The sequence below is a fragment of the Pelodiscus sinensis genome, chromosome Z, assembly GCF_052426305.1.
Source record: "Pelodiscus sinensis isolate ZL-2025 chromosome Z, ASM5242630v1, whole genome shotgun sequence".
NCBI classification, from domain to species: domain Eukaryota; kingdom Metazoa; phylum Chordata; order Testudines; family Trionychidae; genus Pelodiscus; species Pelodiscus sinensis.
The window spans coordinates 29,631,689-29,648,980 of NC_143085.1; the positions used below are offsets into that span (position 1 = coordinate 29,631,689).

The following is a 17,292-nucleotide window of genomic DNA, read 5'->3' on the forward strand; positions in this document are numbered from 1 at the left end:
GGATATATTTGCCATATGAATAATGCATATATTTGTCCCTGTCTGCATTCCTTTCCTCCTTAACTTTCAGAAGCAGAGCAGAATATATGCCCTGGGTTCTATCTGCTAACCAAGGTATTCCTGTCATCTCAGTTGGGCAAGTTTGCCTTGTATGCCTGTTGCAGACAAAATTCTTACTGAAGAAGAGAGGTGGTGGAGCAAAAGACAAAGAAAATCTTCCATGATCCTCTCTTGCTGTCTTGAAGAGGTTGGCTTTCCCTGTCCTATTCAGAATTTAAATTAAGTTCAGGTGGGTTGTTGGTCAAGCCAGTAAAGGAAGCATCCACAGATGATGTGCAGGTAGAGATCACTTCTTCTATTGTTACAGCCACCCTTGACATACAAAGCCTACTGCCTTTTCTCCTAGAGGGTCATGTACAGTATTTTGCTTTCTGCCATTCTACCTCAAAGACATGAACAGTCCAAAGCTAAAAGCTCAGCAAATAATTTGATTTCTTTTGATTCCCCCAAGAACATTCAAATGCTTCACAAGCATTAATGAATTTAGCTGTGAATACTTGTTAGATAAGAACATTATCCCAATTTTACATAAGGGGAAACAAGCTCAGAGTTGCAGTACCCATGATGACTCAATGAGTGCCTTAGACTCCCACACTCCTGCTTTAAAGACTAGACTGCAAACGGAGATTATTCTTGTATATCCCAGAGCATTTTCTATGTAGTCACCCATTTACAATCTGAATTCACTGTGCCAGAATTCAAACAGCAGCAGCCATACTGACAGGAACATTTTTCTTTCATTAACTTAATTTTCTTAGTGTAATTTAAATGCAAATGTGGAACAAATATTTCCTACAGAAGAAATTAAGATTCTGTGATTGGTTCTGTTGTTATGGAAAACAGCAGAAGCAAAATCCTTTGGCACTGACTCCAGGGTTTTATATACAAGATAATATAGCCATTTTAACTTTAAAAATGCAATTTGACAGAGTTTTTCAAATGCAAACTAATCAGCGCTGTACACTAATGAAATGTCAAGTCCCAAACTCTCCAGGATCTTCTGGGAATGCTTGAAATGAACACTCATCATAAACGACAGTGGTAAGGTTCAGCTTCTGCCTTTTGACACATTGTTAATTATAAACTCTCATTTGCATACCAAGTAATTACTAGAACTAAAGTGAACAACCTAAAAAGCCTCCAGTAAAATCAGTTCAGGGAATCTAATAGGGATTTGAACAAATAGTCAACTAGTTGATTACATCTAGTTGACTACTTGCATTTCTCCCCCACCCTCCCTTGCTGCCTCTGATACAGAGGCAGCAAGGAGGAGGGCAGAAAGCAAGAGCTGGTGCTGGGAGGAGCGGGCTTAAAGGCTGGTTTCCCCCCCAGCACTAGCTACACAGAGCTGCCTCCCCGCCCCATGCTGCTGCCTCTATCAGAGGCAACAGTGGAGGGGGCAGAGGAGGTTGCGGCAAAACAGCCTCTGCCGCCTTGAGCCCAGGCTTGCTGTGGGCAAAGGCTGCTTCACAGCAGGCTCCCGCCCCCACTCCACTGTTGCCTGATAGTGCTGAGGACATAGTGCTGATAGACCCGGGACAGACACTGTTTTGTGGCAACAGCCCCAGTCTGCAGCCAGCCTGGCCTGTTGTAGACAGAGGCTGTTTTGGGGCAGCCTTCCCTCTCCCTTGCACCCTAGTAACCTCTTTCCACAGGGAACTCAGACCCCTCCCCCCACCATGGACAGGAACTGCTGCCACTCCACGCTGTTGCCTCTGTAACAGAGGCAGCAGCGTGAGGCAGCAAGCAGCTGGTCTGCCCTAGAAATGTTAAATATCACTTAATTAAATAGTCAATTTACCTCATTCTTATCAATTAGTTGACTATTCTATATTCTCTGGATGTGGTGTTACAGCCAGTGCGCTCCAGCCCCACTCCCAAGGAACCCCATGCTACTCTGTGCTGCTGCCTCTGTATTGGGAGGCAGCAGCTTGGGGGCCAGTTTTAAAACTAGCCTCCCTCACGGACTGACTACTTCTCTCCCTGCACGGCTGCCTCTGCTACAGAGGCAGAGCACAGGGTGACAGCAGCCCCTGTCCGGGGGCTGACTCCTAATATACTTTAAATGTAGAGCTGCAGCGAGGGTAGGTCCTGGACCTGGCAGAAGTCAGAACTGAGCTGGGCTCAGCCTGCTAAAACATTTACTGGTTGGGGCAGGGGGTAATGTGCATACTCTATAGAAGAGGTCTCCAACCTTTTTAAGCATGAGATCACTTTTTGAATTTAAGTGCAATCCTGGATCTATCTCAAACACAAACACCCTTGCCCTGCCTCCTTCCCATCCTTTCTCCGAAGCCCTGCCCCTGCTCACTCCCCTCCTCCCTCACTTTTATCAGGCTGAGGGTAGAGGGTTAGGGTGTGGAGGAGGGGAATGCCGACTCTGATCTTGGGCTAGAGGACTTGGAGTTCTGAGGGGTTCTGAGCTGAGCCTGGGGCAGAGAGTTAAGGTGCAGGAGGGGGTTTGGGTGCATGGGGACTCAGGGTTGGGCAGGGGTTTGGAGTTCAGGAGGGTTCAGATCTGGGTCCGCGTTTGGAATGCGGGCTCCAGCTGGGCACAGGTGGCTTCTAGGTAGTGGTGCAGGGGATTAAGGCACCATTATTCTGGCCCTGCACCACTCCCAAAAGCAGCCAGCAAACGTCTCTCCATCCCTCCGTCTCCCCCAGCTCTGTGAAGATGGAGTACAGGGTGGGAGCAGGGGCACCCTGACAGCAGCCCCTCCTCTTCTTCCTGTGCCTTACACAGTAAGCAGGAGGCTCCTGGGAAGGGCAGCTCCAAGGCAGAGGGCAGGAGCTGCACAGCAGTGCTCAGATGGGCAGATAAAGTGCCAGCACTTTACAGCCTCCCAGCCAAACCTGTCAGAATCACCTGTCAAAGGCTCCAAGATCTACCAGTAGATCCCGATCTACTGGTTGGTGACCACTGCTCTATAGCATTAACCAACAAGATTGGTTAATCAACTACACCAGGCATGTCAAACTAGCATTTGGAGGGTTGATGGACATTTTTTGCGGCCCACCAGAACATTTTTATAAAAGAATAAAATGTGGCCCACTGGCCACTTGGAGCAAGTGGCTGAGTGCCTGCTCACAGCTGGCCGGGCCACTCTGCACTGCAGCAAATGCTCATGGCTGGCTGGGCTGCTCTGCACACACACTCACAGCCAGCTGTGTGCTCTGTGCTAGGCTCTTCAGCAGTTGCTCACAGCTGGCGGGGTCACTCTGTGCACATGCTCATGGCTGGCAGGGCACTCTGTGCTACAGCAAGCGCTCACAGCTGGCCGCTGTGCTCACACCATGCCAGCACCTCATGTGGCAACGTCGACTCTGGGACCCAGGTATTGGGGAAGGTAGGAAGCGGGGGATGGGCCTGGGAGAGCCTGGCTCTGGGGGAAGGCGGAGGCATTAGGTACGGGGGGCTTGCTCTGGGTGAGGAGGGAGACATTAGGTTGGGGGGGGCCTGGCTCTGGGGGAGTGGAGAGGGATTGGGTTACAATGAGGGTATGGGAGTGCCTGGCTCTGGGGGAGTGGAATGGGTTATTTTGTTAATATTTTGGTTTTTTATTTATTTATTCCCAAATAAAATCACAGAATGTATATTAATTTTATATAAATAAATGTCATTTTTTGCAATTGCATGAATAATATCTTTATGCAAAATCTCAAACTTACAAAGTATTGGAAATTTTCACAGAAGCCTGTTCTACTTGATTAACCATGGTCTATATTTGTTTTTATTTCAACAAAACAAGTTATGTATCATATACAAAATTTAAAAGTACCTTACATTTATATTTAAATTAAAAATTATGTAAAATTAATTTTAAAATTATGTAATATAAGCAAATAATTGTATGCATCAAATTATTGTAATATTATAAAATATACCTAAAAGCCATGTGCCTGGTATTGGTACCTTCCACCTGGCACCTAAAATGTGTTTTGTTTTGTTTTTTGATCAACAAACCACCTGGGAACCCTAGGTGGCCCTGAAAGCTATCAGTTTTTGTTTGTGCAGCCGTCAATAGGCTTTGAGTTTTACATGCTTGAACTACACTATTACATCCCTAGTCTGCATAGGGGAGCTGGTTTTAAACTGGCTCCCCTCACAGACAGGCTCCCACTTGGCACCCCACACTGTTGCTTCTGATAGAGAGACAGCAGTGCAGTGTGGAAAGGGGCTCCTTGGGAGTGGGATAGGGCCGGCAGCCAGTGCAATCAGACCCCATCCCCAGGGACTATAGAATAGTCAACTAACTCCTAAGAATTCATGCAGTTAGTCAGCTATTCGGTTAACCGGTAGGTAACATTCCTAATACACATCTAGTTTTTTGGGAGTCATGTGAGGCAACGAAATCAAAAGGATATTTTGGCTTCTTGAATATCAGTTTTCTAGCTTTTTTTTTTTTTTTTTTGGTGTCTCTTGCTTGAAGCTTTGAATTAATATCACCAGTTATCAGGCAATGAGACAGACCCTGCCTGTGGCTATCTAATTTTTCTCTAATATACTCATTGAAGTGGGATCTTTGTGCCAAATTAAAGAATTCAAACCTTTGCATTGGTCATATAAGGACCAGAATGTCCTTTGGAAATATTTTAGTCTGTATGCCACCCTTACCTAGATATTATTGTACAGAATGGAAGAGGATTACAAGTGTTTATTATACTTCTGCATGCTTTCTCCTTATACCAGAGATCTGTCGTCATAAATTGCAAAACCCCCAGATCTTTCACTATACAGCTGATTTCTGCTTGTTCATATGGAATCCACAATGTCTTTAGAAATTATTTTAGTACCTTCATTCTGGGGTTATAATGTAAGGCAATAAATTAAACACTCACTTGTAGAGTAATAGGGCTTATGTTTGTCCTGTAAGATGCAGCCTTTGGAAGCAGTTTGATCTCAAATACTTAATTAGGTCTAACCTTCTATTCAGTTGATAGGATCATATATTCACCCTGACTTTTAGAGATGACAGTACTATTGCTTGTTTCCTCCTGGGTAAAACAACATTGTCACATTCTGAGCAGGTCTTGCATACCATCCACTGGGAAGCAACAGACTCTTCCCTAGTGGAGTTTGATATTCCATCCAGTTGAGGGGCAGGAGTAATGGTGAATGGATGCTGACTGAAAAGGAAGAATTATACAATAATATACTATCTTTATACCAACAGAGCAACTGCCTTGGTAAGATCTAAGCTGGGGTTTTTTGGCTGTTTTCTAAACTTGTGATTGTACACAGATGAACTCTGCAATTCATGGCATAAATCAAAGCCTTCAGTCATTTTACATTTTCAAAATATGCTTATAAAAAATCCCCACCAGCTCCTCTAATAGGCCCCAAACAGGGGCTGCTGCTCAAAAAATTGGTTTCCTTTCCCCAAAAAAGAGTTTTTGAGTTGCCTTCCAGGAAGCCATTTGCTGACCTGACAGGTGCTTCTGTTAAAATTATTCTGTGCTTGTTCCTGCTGTCTTGGGGCTTCAAGCTCAATTTTCCCCAGCTCACACTGGAAAGTTCTCTCCTTACCAGCTATATTAAATAGCATAAATCCACAGTCTGGGGCATGTCACCTTCAGTACTTCTTGTAAACCCATCTCCAAATTCCTCAGCCTCCACTAATTCAGGCTTCTTATTGCACATAGGACAAAGCTGGTTGCGGATAGCAGATGATCTCATCCATATAATGAGGTTCCAGCGCTCCCCAGAGGTGACAGGCAGTGCCCCATGAATCTGCCCTCCTCGGTGTAGCAAGCCTTGGGATACCACATGTTCAATCTCCACGTACTTTGGCACTGGAGTTGGGGCCTTGAAGACAGATAATAAGACAGATACTACATTACATAAACTATCTCTTGTTATTGACTTTTTCTAAAGCAGTTGTAATAGCCTGATTGTAGTGCCTCTCACCCCAAACTGTTTTACTAACAAATGATATATAGGGATTACTTCACATGCAACTGAAAGGCAGACACTTCTGGGATGAGATGTTGCAGCTGTTAAACTGTTTGGCTAGTTAAGGTCAGATAGCAAACAGTTCCCAGCTCAATCTACAGAGAGGCAGCACAGAGAGGTAGACTGTAACAATGCAAATAGCAATTTAGCCAGGACATGGGAGTTATTATCCCTCTCTTCCTAAAAGTACATTGGAAAGTCTAGCAACTACAAGGTTGTGTCTAGACTGGCAAGTTTTTCTGCAAAAGCAGCTGCTTTTGCGGAAAAACTTGCCAGCTGTCTACACTGGCCGCTTGAATTTCCGCAAGAACACTGACGATCTCATGTAAGATTGTCAGTGTTCTTGCGCAAATACTATGCTGCTCCAGTTTGGGAAAAAGTCCTTTTGCGCAAAAGCTTTTGCACAAAAGGGCCAGTGTAGACAGCTCAGATTTGTTTTGCGCAAAAACCCCCGATCGTGAAAATGGCGATCGGGGCTCTTTTGCGCAAAAGTGCATCTAGATTGGCACGGACGCTTTTCCACAAAAAGTGCTTTTGCGCAAAAGCGTCCTGCCAATCTAGACGCTCTGTTCCGAAAATACTTTTAATGGAAAACTTTTCTGTTAAAAGCATTTGTGAACCATCATGCCAGTCTAGACGTAGCCCAAGTGTCTGGGGCTTTAGTTCTCTCAAGTGAAAGACTGAAACAGCTTGAGTCTTCAAAGCATTTTCACCACTCCTCCAAAATGAGTTCTTCTGATCATTTTAATTATGGAAGAAGGTAGAGCATTTAACTCCCTCCTTTGACATGAGTTATCTATGTGGTCTATTTGAATATTTATGATTAATTCACTACAGTAAAGATTTCAGTACACAGAAAATTGGTGAAGATAGTCCTGACTCCATCAGAAGCAGACAATTAATTTTAGTTAATCGACCTTTTATATGATCTTTTTTTAAAAATACAGCTCCCTACAAGCACCATTCCCACTACCTAGCTTATTCTAATTTGGTTTATTTGATGTTATGAACCTATCAATGAAAATGGCCAGGTTTGATCTGTGAGAGTTAACCCTCTATTTTAAGCATAAGGCTACTTGGTGTCACATTTAACTCAGTTACTCCAAGTTCCTGAAACAAAGTTAAGGGCCTGATGCTGCACCTCTGACAGGAATTTTGTGAGGAATGGGATTCAGGGCTAAGTTAGAGACAAATTCTCAGTACCTGCCTGAGGTCTCCAAAATACAAGTTGCCCTCAGTAAATTCTTTTCCTAGGGATACATTCAATGTGACTTCTGCATTATCATAGTGAGAGCTCAAATCCAGATCTTCATGTAGTGAGTACTTGACCACAAATGCTTTGTGGCTGTCCAAGGACTCTCCCCCACAGTCAGGGTAAAGCAGGGATGCTATGGGCTGCAGATACTTTTCACGCAAAGGTGTAATGAAAGCTTCATACAATCCAAGCTCATTTAACAGAACCTGCATCAAAGAGAATGTACAAGGAACAATCAGCAAAAAACAAGATGGTCACCTCTGCTATTTCATCACATACACTAATGAGCCTCCTGGTAGTCTCCTTCTCTTCCAGCCTTGCTGCTTACCTGGATACAAAACTAGGAAGCAAAGACGCACACTATAATAGGGACAATGAGTTCAGAATGAACAATGATGTCCTGCAGCGCATCAGTAGGATCAAAACCAGCAGGGTGGCACCAGATACAAAGCCAGTTTTTACTGCTAAGTCATGCTATCCTTGTTGGTTATAAAGAGGAGCCCTGTCTTTTGAGGCTAAACAGAACTCCAGTTTCAGGCTATAAAACCCAACCCGTTAAAAGCACTAAATTAATATATAAAATGTAGTTCTTGAAGTATCAAGTCCCAGGTGTCTGAAGTTGTTCCACAGCCACAGCAACAACTGAGAGGCCATGCTTGCAATGGGGTGGTCAGTGTACAAGCACTTTGTTTTGAGATGACGTTCTAGAGGAGGGAATTGTGTCTCAAAGCAGCAGCAACAGACTCCAGAAATTTGCTGCACCTATGCAGCAAGACAAGAGAAACTGGGACTTGTAGTTCTTGGAGAGGAAAAGGCTAGGAACAGAAGGCCTCATGCAGGGCTGGCTTTAGGAAGTGCAGGGCCCAATTTGAACCACTTTGGCGGCCCCCACCCACCCAGAATTATTGGTTGAGCAGAGCAAAACAAAAAAACAAAAAACCACGCACCCACACAAACCACACCCACACACATATATCACATCAGAAGTAGATTTGATCAAAATGTAGTTGATCCTTTATTACGCAAAATTTTACACAAAATTAAATCAGTTGCCTTAAGTGTAGGTCAAATATTTTCAATTGCAAACTATCCAATTTTTTCAATAAAGTTTAAAGCTTGATTTTTAAAAAGTTACTAGAGAGTGTTGCAGTTTTCTGTTTCATTGATTTACTTTTTAAATGGCAAGACTGGAGTCTTTGTTAAGAAAGTGACAGTTCTCTGGTCAAATTCCAGAGCACCAATGATTTCACTAGGTAATATGGTACCTCACCAGCATTGCCTCCTTTGCACTGCCCTTCAACACACTGCCTGCATGTTGAGTCCAAGGTCAGTCTACACAAGATTTTATCAATGATTTTTGCTCAAGCAATCACTGAGACGAGACAAGGACTCTCAATTGATTCTAGTCAGCTCTGCCTTTAAACACTGGATGTAAAATGTCAGATATAATTGAGGACTCCCAAATAGACCAGAAATAAAACCTGTTTCCATCTTCTGTGACTTTCAGTTAGATGTGACTCACTATCCTTTGCTTAGTGTTCAAGTTATGGTAGACCCTAAGCCAGGTCATATTAAGTTCAGGTCTTTTACCTTTTAATCATACAATATGGATAAGAACATTTCATTCTCCCAGCTCCAAGTCTTAAGTGAATTTCAACCCAAAAGAGCCAAAATTGATCACCTTGACACAGCAAGTGTGTCTACTGATCTCTGTGGCAAAGTAGGTTGTCTATATAAATAAGGTCTGCTCCTGAAGCCTTTTCCTACAGTTGATTATCAGATGGCAGTAGATAGCTTATTCAGACCACTGGCTGATAATAGTTAGTCACCCTGACCAGTCATGGACTCACCCTACTCTCCATTGTCTCTATGATTCTCTGATGCCCTGTAACAAAAAAGGAGGGTGGAAAGGGAAACTGAAGGGAGAGACCTCTGTAAATTCACCAAAGAGCAGTATTGCCAACCCAAAAATCAGAAGGAACGCCTAACAAAGTTATGAGAATGGTCTACAAATCATAAGATTATTTAAAAATAAAACATTTGGATTTTTATTGGCCTTTTGTTTCTTGAGTATTTAGAGTTCATGTTTTAAAGCTTTCCTCCTTAGCTGTAAGGCCCAGAAGTAGAGAACTTTTGGTAAATGAAAGCTGAGATTCCTACATAAACAATTGACTCCAGGCCTTTAGAAAAACAGCAAGGCTGCGTCTACATTGGCATGATTTTCCAGAAATGCTTTTAACGGAGAAGTTTTCCATTAAAAGCATTTTCGGAACAGAGCGTCTAGATTGGCACTTTCCCTATTGTGTATGGAAGCGGACATGCTTCGTCGAGTCAGCTTTGATGAACTTATCCAGAATTTTGCAATCAGAAAATCTAGAAAGAAGCTATTTTAATTTCAACATACATGTAAGTTTTGTGTCATTTTGAAAAATAAAATTTTATTTTACGGTATAGTATTGTTTTTATTTTGAATTACATATGCGAGGGCACCATAATCTTTTCAGCGCTTAGGGCCTCTAACGGTCTTAATTCAACCCTGATAACTAATCTCCTACATCAAATGAAAATACTTATTAAAAATAGATTGGAACAGAATACAGTATTGCATTAAATATTATGTACAGTATTTAATCTTTCTTTTATAAAACTTTATTTGGCAGCTTCTGTATTCAAAGCAGAATTACATCTACCACACTGACACCTGGTTAAACACCAATTAACCCCTTGGCAATATCAAGTGTGTCCCCACTTATACTAATGCTGCCACAATTAAGCAGCAGTCATTGCCGTTCACTATCACTAGGATAAATAGATCCCTGGGATATATCTCTGTAAAGCAGCCATCTTAGCTAACTAGTATAGCCTGTGCTACTTTCCTGAGTGTTGTTTAAATACAGGATGCTAACATTTTACCATTGAACTTTCCAGTAATTGGTTTATTTTTATTTTATATATTAAATACAAGATTCCACTAAAGCAGATTCCACATCCTATCCTCTTCCCTGCAGCCTTCTTCCACCCACCCACCCACACATGTATTAATTAAGAAGTGTGGGTATACTAACTCCCTCAGCCCAGTGTTCTTTTATTTACAAGTGTCTCTGCATCTGAGGTTGCACTGAGTCTGTTATGGATTCACCCAAATCTTAGAGGGGAATGGACCTTGAAGCATGCACATCTGATATGGGTCACTCACTCTAAAGGCTGTAATAGCACATACAAGGTTAGCCATACAAAGCTTTGTCCTACCCCGTAGTTATTCATTGTGTTTGGCCTGCCTTTGGGCATTTCAGATTGCTCAAAGTTCTCCAGCTCTTCGATGAAGAGTCGGCAGAATTCCTTGCTGAACACTGGAAGTCGATATATCCTCTTATCTGACCAAGAAAAAGGTGTCTCTTATTAAGTAAAGTAACAATAGAGACTATCCTTAACAATAACTTGATTCCCCAGCAGTACCATAGAGAACATTGCCTCCATAAGACTAATTGCATGTTTTGGTGGTTAAACAGTCATTGCTACAGAGCAGATGGACTCTGGGGCAGTTAATGTTGGAAAGTTAATGCTGGAAACTGAAAGCCTGTGTTCCCAGATTTCCCAGTCCAATAGCTAAAACTATTTGAGAGACAAGGTGACCAGGGGGTGTGAAGCAGAATTATTTGAGGCATTGCATTTTGTGGGAGGCGGGACATCACTCCTAAGGACTCTTGATGCCAGTCAATTAGACCTTTTCTCTTAGGAATACAATACATCTCACTTACAGCATTCTGCCTTAAAGATCTGCATAAAAAGTGGATGAGTATTAAAAATGAGGGAACTGGGACACTGACAGCTTGAAAAAGTCACTTATACTCTAGTTTCTTCTCCTGTATATTCTATCCGCTTCTCATAAATTGGAAATACTCCACAAACATTAACAAGGAAACAGAAAAAAAACACTGAACTTTAAAAAATATATATTCAAGATGTAATTTAAAGGGGGATCTACTTAATGGTAATTTTGGGAAATAGCCCATTTAAAATAATCCAACAATACAGTGTCCCTTGCACAGACTTGCTGAAGGTCAAATACTGAGTCAGTGGCAAAACAAAACAGATCCCAGAGGTGAAATACTAGCCAATGGGACTTGTGCCACTAACTTTAAGGGGCCAAGATTTTGCCTGTTTCTAACAAATAGACTATGCTGCTTCTCTCAAGAATTTTGATCATACAGAAGAAAGCTTCCTAATTGTCTTCTGACATTTTTCAAAATTACAATATTAAAGAACTGGTTTGGAAAAAATAATTCACCCCTGAAACAACTTGTGTGTATCAGAACGTGACTCTAACTACAGTAGTGAGAGGTCCTTTAATTTTACCTGATATAGAATCAATGCATCGCAAGAGGCCTTGGAGATCAGCATCTTGTGATGTGCAGTACTTCACTGTCTCTAAAAACTCTGGTGCCAGAAATGAATCCTTGTATTAGGTGGGGAGAAAAAAAGAAAAAACAATAAAACTAATGAACAATTACTTCATCTCTGACCATGCAGAACAGGGTTTTTCAAAGAGCTACACTGCAAGCAGCAGTAAAAATGTAAGTTGAGTCTAGGGACCACAGCTGGTTTACATATAAACATGCAAAAATATTTAAATCACAAAGAAATGCACAATCTTGTTATTTGCACTATTACAGACTCAAAGCAGCATGTACTTTACCTGCAGAACATATACTTCTGGATGCTTTGGTTTGTAACATTGTGAAATTATGGCTTTTCTTGCCATGGACTGATGAGCTAATTGTTTTCTTCTTTGCACTTCTTCCTGAATCTAGGAATAAGTGGCACAATCTTAAGAAATTAAAAGCTGGCAGTAATAATAAAAGTTTAATTCATGATTCAAAATGATAATTTTTGCTCATATGCACCTTCTGGAGTTCTATGCCTTCAATGAGTCATTAAAAGGGCATGGGTAACAGTAGAAACAATACCTAAAGGAGGTTCACTGATGTTAACTGAGGCTGCAAACTTTCAGCATCTTGGAAAAGCAGGCTCCCTATTAGGGGCTTACATACAGTTTTAGTTCCCTATCTTTAGACAAGCCAGAATTTTCACACTTGAGTATGTTCTGGCAAAATGAGTTTTGTCCAAAGTAAAGGACTTCAGTTGCAAAGAGATGAGGGTCATTAACAAGTGCTGTTGTAATGCACTATGCTGTCACAACAATGGAAGCAACCATAGTAATAGTAAATTCAGGCAGCTCTTCCAATGTAATTAACTGCCCTGGAGCCTAATTTTAAGATACCCTCATGAAAGTAGGAAGTAGAAAAATAATCTGGAAGGTGTGGACATTATGTCTGGTCTACTCCATCATCCTGGGCCTAAAAAGCCAGGTACTTACCAGAGAGAGGAGTAACTTCTTTTCAAATATCTTTCTTCGGGCCTATTTAGCACTTGGAATCCTCTCTTTAAAATGCCCTGTAGAGAGCTCCTGCTTTTAACAATATCTGCTAAAGGCAGAAACTGGATATTGTAAACCCCGCATATTTCAGAATAACTTCAGTGTGAATGCATTTCTAATCCTGTTTTTTCCTTGACATTTTCTTTTCAATCTTGCCCTGAAATTGATGGGCATTGATACTAAGAGATTCTTGGTTTCTCTATGGCCAAACAGGTAAAATGGTGCAATAAATATTAATCTATTTTGCAGACTTTCCCACCCTAGAAATGGCTGCATTTCAGTGGCATGTGAGTGATACCTGTGCTCAGTGTGCACAGTGCTGCAGGAGCCTTTGGGGTGAAATGGTACTATCTTTTGAAACATATATTTTCCAAAAAAGGAAAATGGGGGAAAATTAGAAAAAAAGAGAGAGTGTTGGGTCCTCTGTCATAGAATAAATGTTGGTGTTAACTTCAGGCCTTTGTCAACAAAAGAGCTCATCAGAATATCCAACATGGTACTCAGGCATCAGTAGGGAGTTTTTAAATTTTATGTCAATTCAGCACATCATTGATGTCCAAGTGTGAGAGAGTGTTGGGGCACAGGAGGGAAACCAGAACTGAGTGTTTCAATTCTATACAAACATTGCCTTCCTCTGACTTTCAGCAAATTGTTTGACCTCTCTTCTTCACTGTTCATATAAACTATATCCCTAGTTGCTGAAGCATTGAGCATTATGAAAGTTTCTGTAAATAAAGATTGAGTTCTGAATAATGTTTTCTGTAATAGATCTCTACTCCAACTTAATCAAGCAGACTCCACAACTTGTGTTTAGGAAATTGTAATTAATTGAGATGAGTGATATATATGAAAACAGGTAGTCTGTATGGAGCTGACTGGACACTTATTGGTGAAATTATGTATACCTCTTTCAGAACCACTTTAAAGTCTTCATCAGTTCTGCAGCCATGGTCACCTAACACCTGTAATTGAGAGAGATTAACTGTTGATAAGCATCATGGATTTTTATAGTGTTCATCATCCTGCCATAACTAGTGTTGCCACCTGTCAAGGCTGTTCTCCACTCTGGCATGACGAATGCAGAGCACTCCAAAACCCCGCCTTTATAGGCTCTTATACAAAAATTCCCCCTCCCTCCCAAAATCCTAATACCCACATTTTGGGGAATCCACTGCCACCACCCAAGTAATTCCAAGAAAACCAGGGAAGAGATTCCCCCCTGCTCCAACCTTTGTTTTGCTTGGAGTTGGGAAAAATAGAGGGGATTCACAGACAACAATGGATTCAACCCTTGTAACTAGGCACTGAGTCCTAAAGACACAAAAATCAACCAATCCCAGTTAATTAGAAAAGACAACAATCCTTTATTATCAAAACAAAACTACAGCTGCAAATACAGTGAATTGGGTAGATGGAAAGAGCCACCAATTGATATAGATACTCAGGGAAAACCCATGGGCTAAAAGCCTTAGTTACAAAAGAAAAAAAACACACGTAACAAGCTCAGACATTATTTCCACATCCTCAAATGAGGAAAACAATAAATCCTGACAGACTATCTAAACTTTTCCCTACTTACACATTGTAAGAAGTCTGTTCTTGGAGAGAGAGGTGTCTCCCATCTCTTCCTCTGTACTTTGAAGAAACTGCTCTGATTCTCAAACACAGAAGAGAAAGGAAAAACCCCTCTTTTCCAGTTTGAAATTCCTATCTGCATTGTTATTGGCTGACCACTATATACCTTGCTAGGTACAGAGTTTAGTCACCAGATGCTGGTCAGCACTCCCGATTATGACATCATCTCTCATAATTTTACTGATTCTCATGGTATTTGCTGTCTTTCTTCAAGTCCCAGCTCTTGGAATTGTGTGAAAATCTTAACTTTAATTAAAAAATAAGTGTCTAGCTCTAATCTAATTATGCCTTGTAAATCTAGTTAGAGTACCTGACACTGCAGTCTATCTCCTTAAGACATGGTCTGGAGCTCTGACACTGCAAACAAGAGTTTTCTTTAGAACCAGAATTACAACATACAACAGTTTATGAGCCAGGAGTTTGGGGGTTTTCTCCCCAGATCTTTATTCTGGGTTGCTTTTTCCTTGATCCCTATATATTTATTCTACAACCAGCCCTTTGTGGTACAGGACATAACCATGAAGTCCTTTATTCCGTTCTATTGCATGGTAATACTACCTGTTGTTAGAGTACTCAGGAGGCCCTCCAGGATTCTCAGGCTAGAAGATACATTAGCTCTCTACTCACCCGAGCCATGTCTTCCTATCTACATGGTTAATTTTAGCAATATATTGTCCTGCTGCTGGAGTCTTTTCCCCCACAGCAGGGAAGCCTCCCGCATATCTTCTGCAGTGTTATCTTAGAAGGCTGTCAAATTACCTGCAAGCTTTCTGAGCTCACGATATGAACTACAGTTGAGTCTCACCTCATCTGTGCTGAGACTTGCCAATTTGGGGCAAAATCCCAGATACTGGCAAGACTCGTCATTTAATATGTTCCTAGAAGAAAGCTCATTAAAAGACATTTTACTATGTTTCTGTTTATAGTGTGAATTATGCATTTCTGCTTTTAATGGCTGTAGAAATAGGTACTGATGAAGGTGGAAGCCTGAAAATTAACCAAGATTGCCCTTGAGGTCAGTTTCCCAGTTGAAGGTCTTGCTTTAGAGATTCTTTGGTCATTTCTTTTTCTTCTAATATGATCCTAACTTTATAGAAAGCCTGAATATCAAACATAGAGTTCATAGATCATCTATAATATATTATGGCAATACTTTGCATAGGGCAAAAGGGATGGCTGCTTCCCCAAGGAAAAGTATAATATTTTTATAGTAAAGGCCCTGAACACTACAGCTTTTTCTAGCACAGGGCTACTCAACCCATGGGCCGGCCGTGTGCAGCCCACAGCCTGTTTGTTTGCAGCCCGTGGTGCAGTTTGGATTTATATGGGGCCCAACACGCGGCCCCCAGGTGGGAACCAAGACAAAAAAGGAGTCAATATAATGGTCTTCTGTTGATATGTGTTTTAGTAGTTAAATTTCTGGACTGTTGTTGCACATTAAAAGTGCTGTCATATGGGTGGAAATGGGGTACATATTGCATTTTATTAATATTAGCAGAACTGACTTAAATGGGGCCTGTGTGTCGTGTAGTCTTGCCTTACTCTTTGTAGTCATGCCCATCAGTGTGAAAGAAGCTATTTGTATATATTTGCATATACAGCCTCTTCCCGACTTACGAACCGGTTATGGACCAAGCAATTGGTCGTAACTTGGTTTGTTCGTAAGTTGGACCCTATAGAGTTACATGCGACCACGCTGTTCGTAAGCGTGGATCACGTTCGTAACTCAGAGTCCACCATTTACAACAGCTTTGGTCAAAACTGTGAACAGTTGTAAGTCAACCATTCGCAACTGGGGGCTGGCTGGCTATATAACTTAAGTTGTGGCCCTCAGCATGTGCTGTGAGTATCATTATGGCCCCTGGAGTTTCCAGAGTTGAGTAGCCCTGCTCTAGCACATAATTCAAGTCCTGGTTTGTGTTTTCCAGGAACAGCATTGACAACAGAACTTTAATGGAAAGACTCCAGGAAGTGATTAGACTTGTAGGTGCCTTTTCTTTTACTGTGTATATGTTCTAAATATACATTTGAAAGAAAATCGGTGTTGTCTACAGAACTGTAAGTTAAGAGATCAAGTTTCTACTTCCAGCTCTGTCACAAATTTGTGATATTTGTTAAACTCCATAATGTGGACCTCAGTTTCTTCTATCTTTAAATTAGGGATAAAACCTTCCCAATTTTGCAGTCCTCTGGCAGTGCAATGTTAATGGATGTTGCTTTTCCACTTACCCACTTCTTGATGAAGAATGTTCTGTTAAATAGCTACTACCTCCTGCCCCAGAGTTGGCGTACAGGTCAGTGGCAGGCAAGAGGCCAATGTAACCTTGTGACACATTTTGGAATCCTCTGGGCTGAAAGGGTGCAGTAAGTGCTTATTAAAAACCTATTTTGGCTGCAGCTGTAAGGAAGATCCGGCCCCACGTGTAGCTGAATCTGGGGCAGGGGGAAGGCTGACTACGCAGTACAGCACCTGGGATCTAACAGTGCAACGTAAACACCATCTGTTCGTGCTTGCAGGGGGTCCCCCATCTGCTTTCCCCAGCTAGGCGCCCCCTGCATCTCCCCTCTACCCCCGGGAGTGCCTGGGGGGAGCGAATCCTCCCTTGCCCCTGTGGGTGCCGGGGGAGGGGGAACCCCCATCTCCTCCTTACCCCCCCACCCCCGTGGGAGCCGGGGCGGTTACCAGCCCGTAGTCCCTGCGGAGTTGCGGCTCGTCCCGGTAGCTGACGTGCAGGCCGTAGCGCTGCAGGAACAGGTTGTCCGTGTGGAAGCAGGCGCAAGCCAAGAAGGCGCGGGCCGGCCTGGCGGAATCTCCTTGGGCCTGGGAGCCAGCCCCCGTAGACATGTTTCCACCCGGACTGTAAAAGGAAGGGGCGGCACCTCGGCCTGAGATCAGCGCTAGGTTAGGGCTGTAGGGGCATCGGGTCCGATAATCAAATGGTTCCTACCAGG

The 17,292-nt window shown here is 42.2% G+C and overlaps 1 protein-coding gene across 1 annotated transcript; it reads right to left on the bottom strand.

Annotated features, from left to right (window-relative positions):
* Window positions 1-3,644: 3,644 nt before the first annotated feature.
* OGFOD2 (2-oxoglutarate and iron dependent oxygenase domain containing 2) lies at window positions 3,645-17,276 on the bottom strand. The gene is made up of 7 exons (XM_075898578.2): window positions 17,024-17,276; window positions 13,611-13,667; window positions 11,965-12,075; window positions 11,625-11,724; window positions 10,518-10,642; window positions 7,217-7,474; window positions 3,645-5,866 (listed from the first exon to the last, which is right to left on the bottom strand). The coding sequence occupies exons 1-7, from the start codon at window positions 17,183-17,185 to the stop codon at window positions 5,591-5,593; spliced, it is 1,089 nt and encodes a 362-aa protein (XP_075754693.2). The 5' UTR covers window positions 17,186-17,276; the 3' UTR covers window positions 3,645-5,590.
* Window positions 17,277-17,292: the final 16 nt, after the last annotated feature.

Excerpts from the sequence above, each read along its gene's own strand:
- OGFOD2 (XM_075898578.2), bottom strand. The coding sequence starts at position 17,185 with ATGTCTACGGGGGCTGGCTCCCAGGCCCAAGGAGATTCCGCCAGGCCG. Across the intron at positions 11,725-11,964 it reads CAGAAGTATATGTTCTGCAG|GATTCATTTCTGGCACCAGA; the intron begins GTAAAGTACATG and ends ACCTAATACAAG. Across the intron at positions 5,867-7,216 it reads ATTTTGGAGACCTCAGGCAG|GCCCCAACTCCAGTGCCAAA; the intron begins GTACTGAGAATT and ends TCTGTCTTCAAG.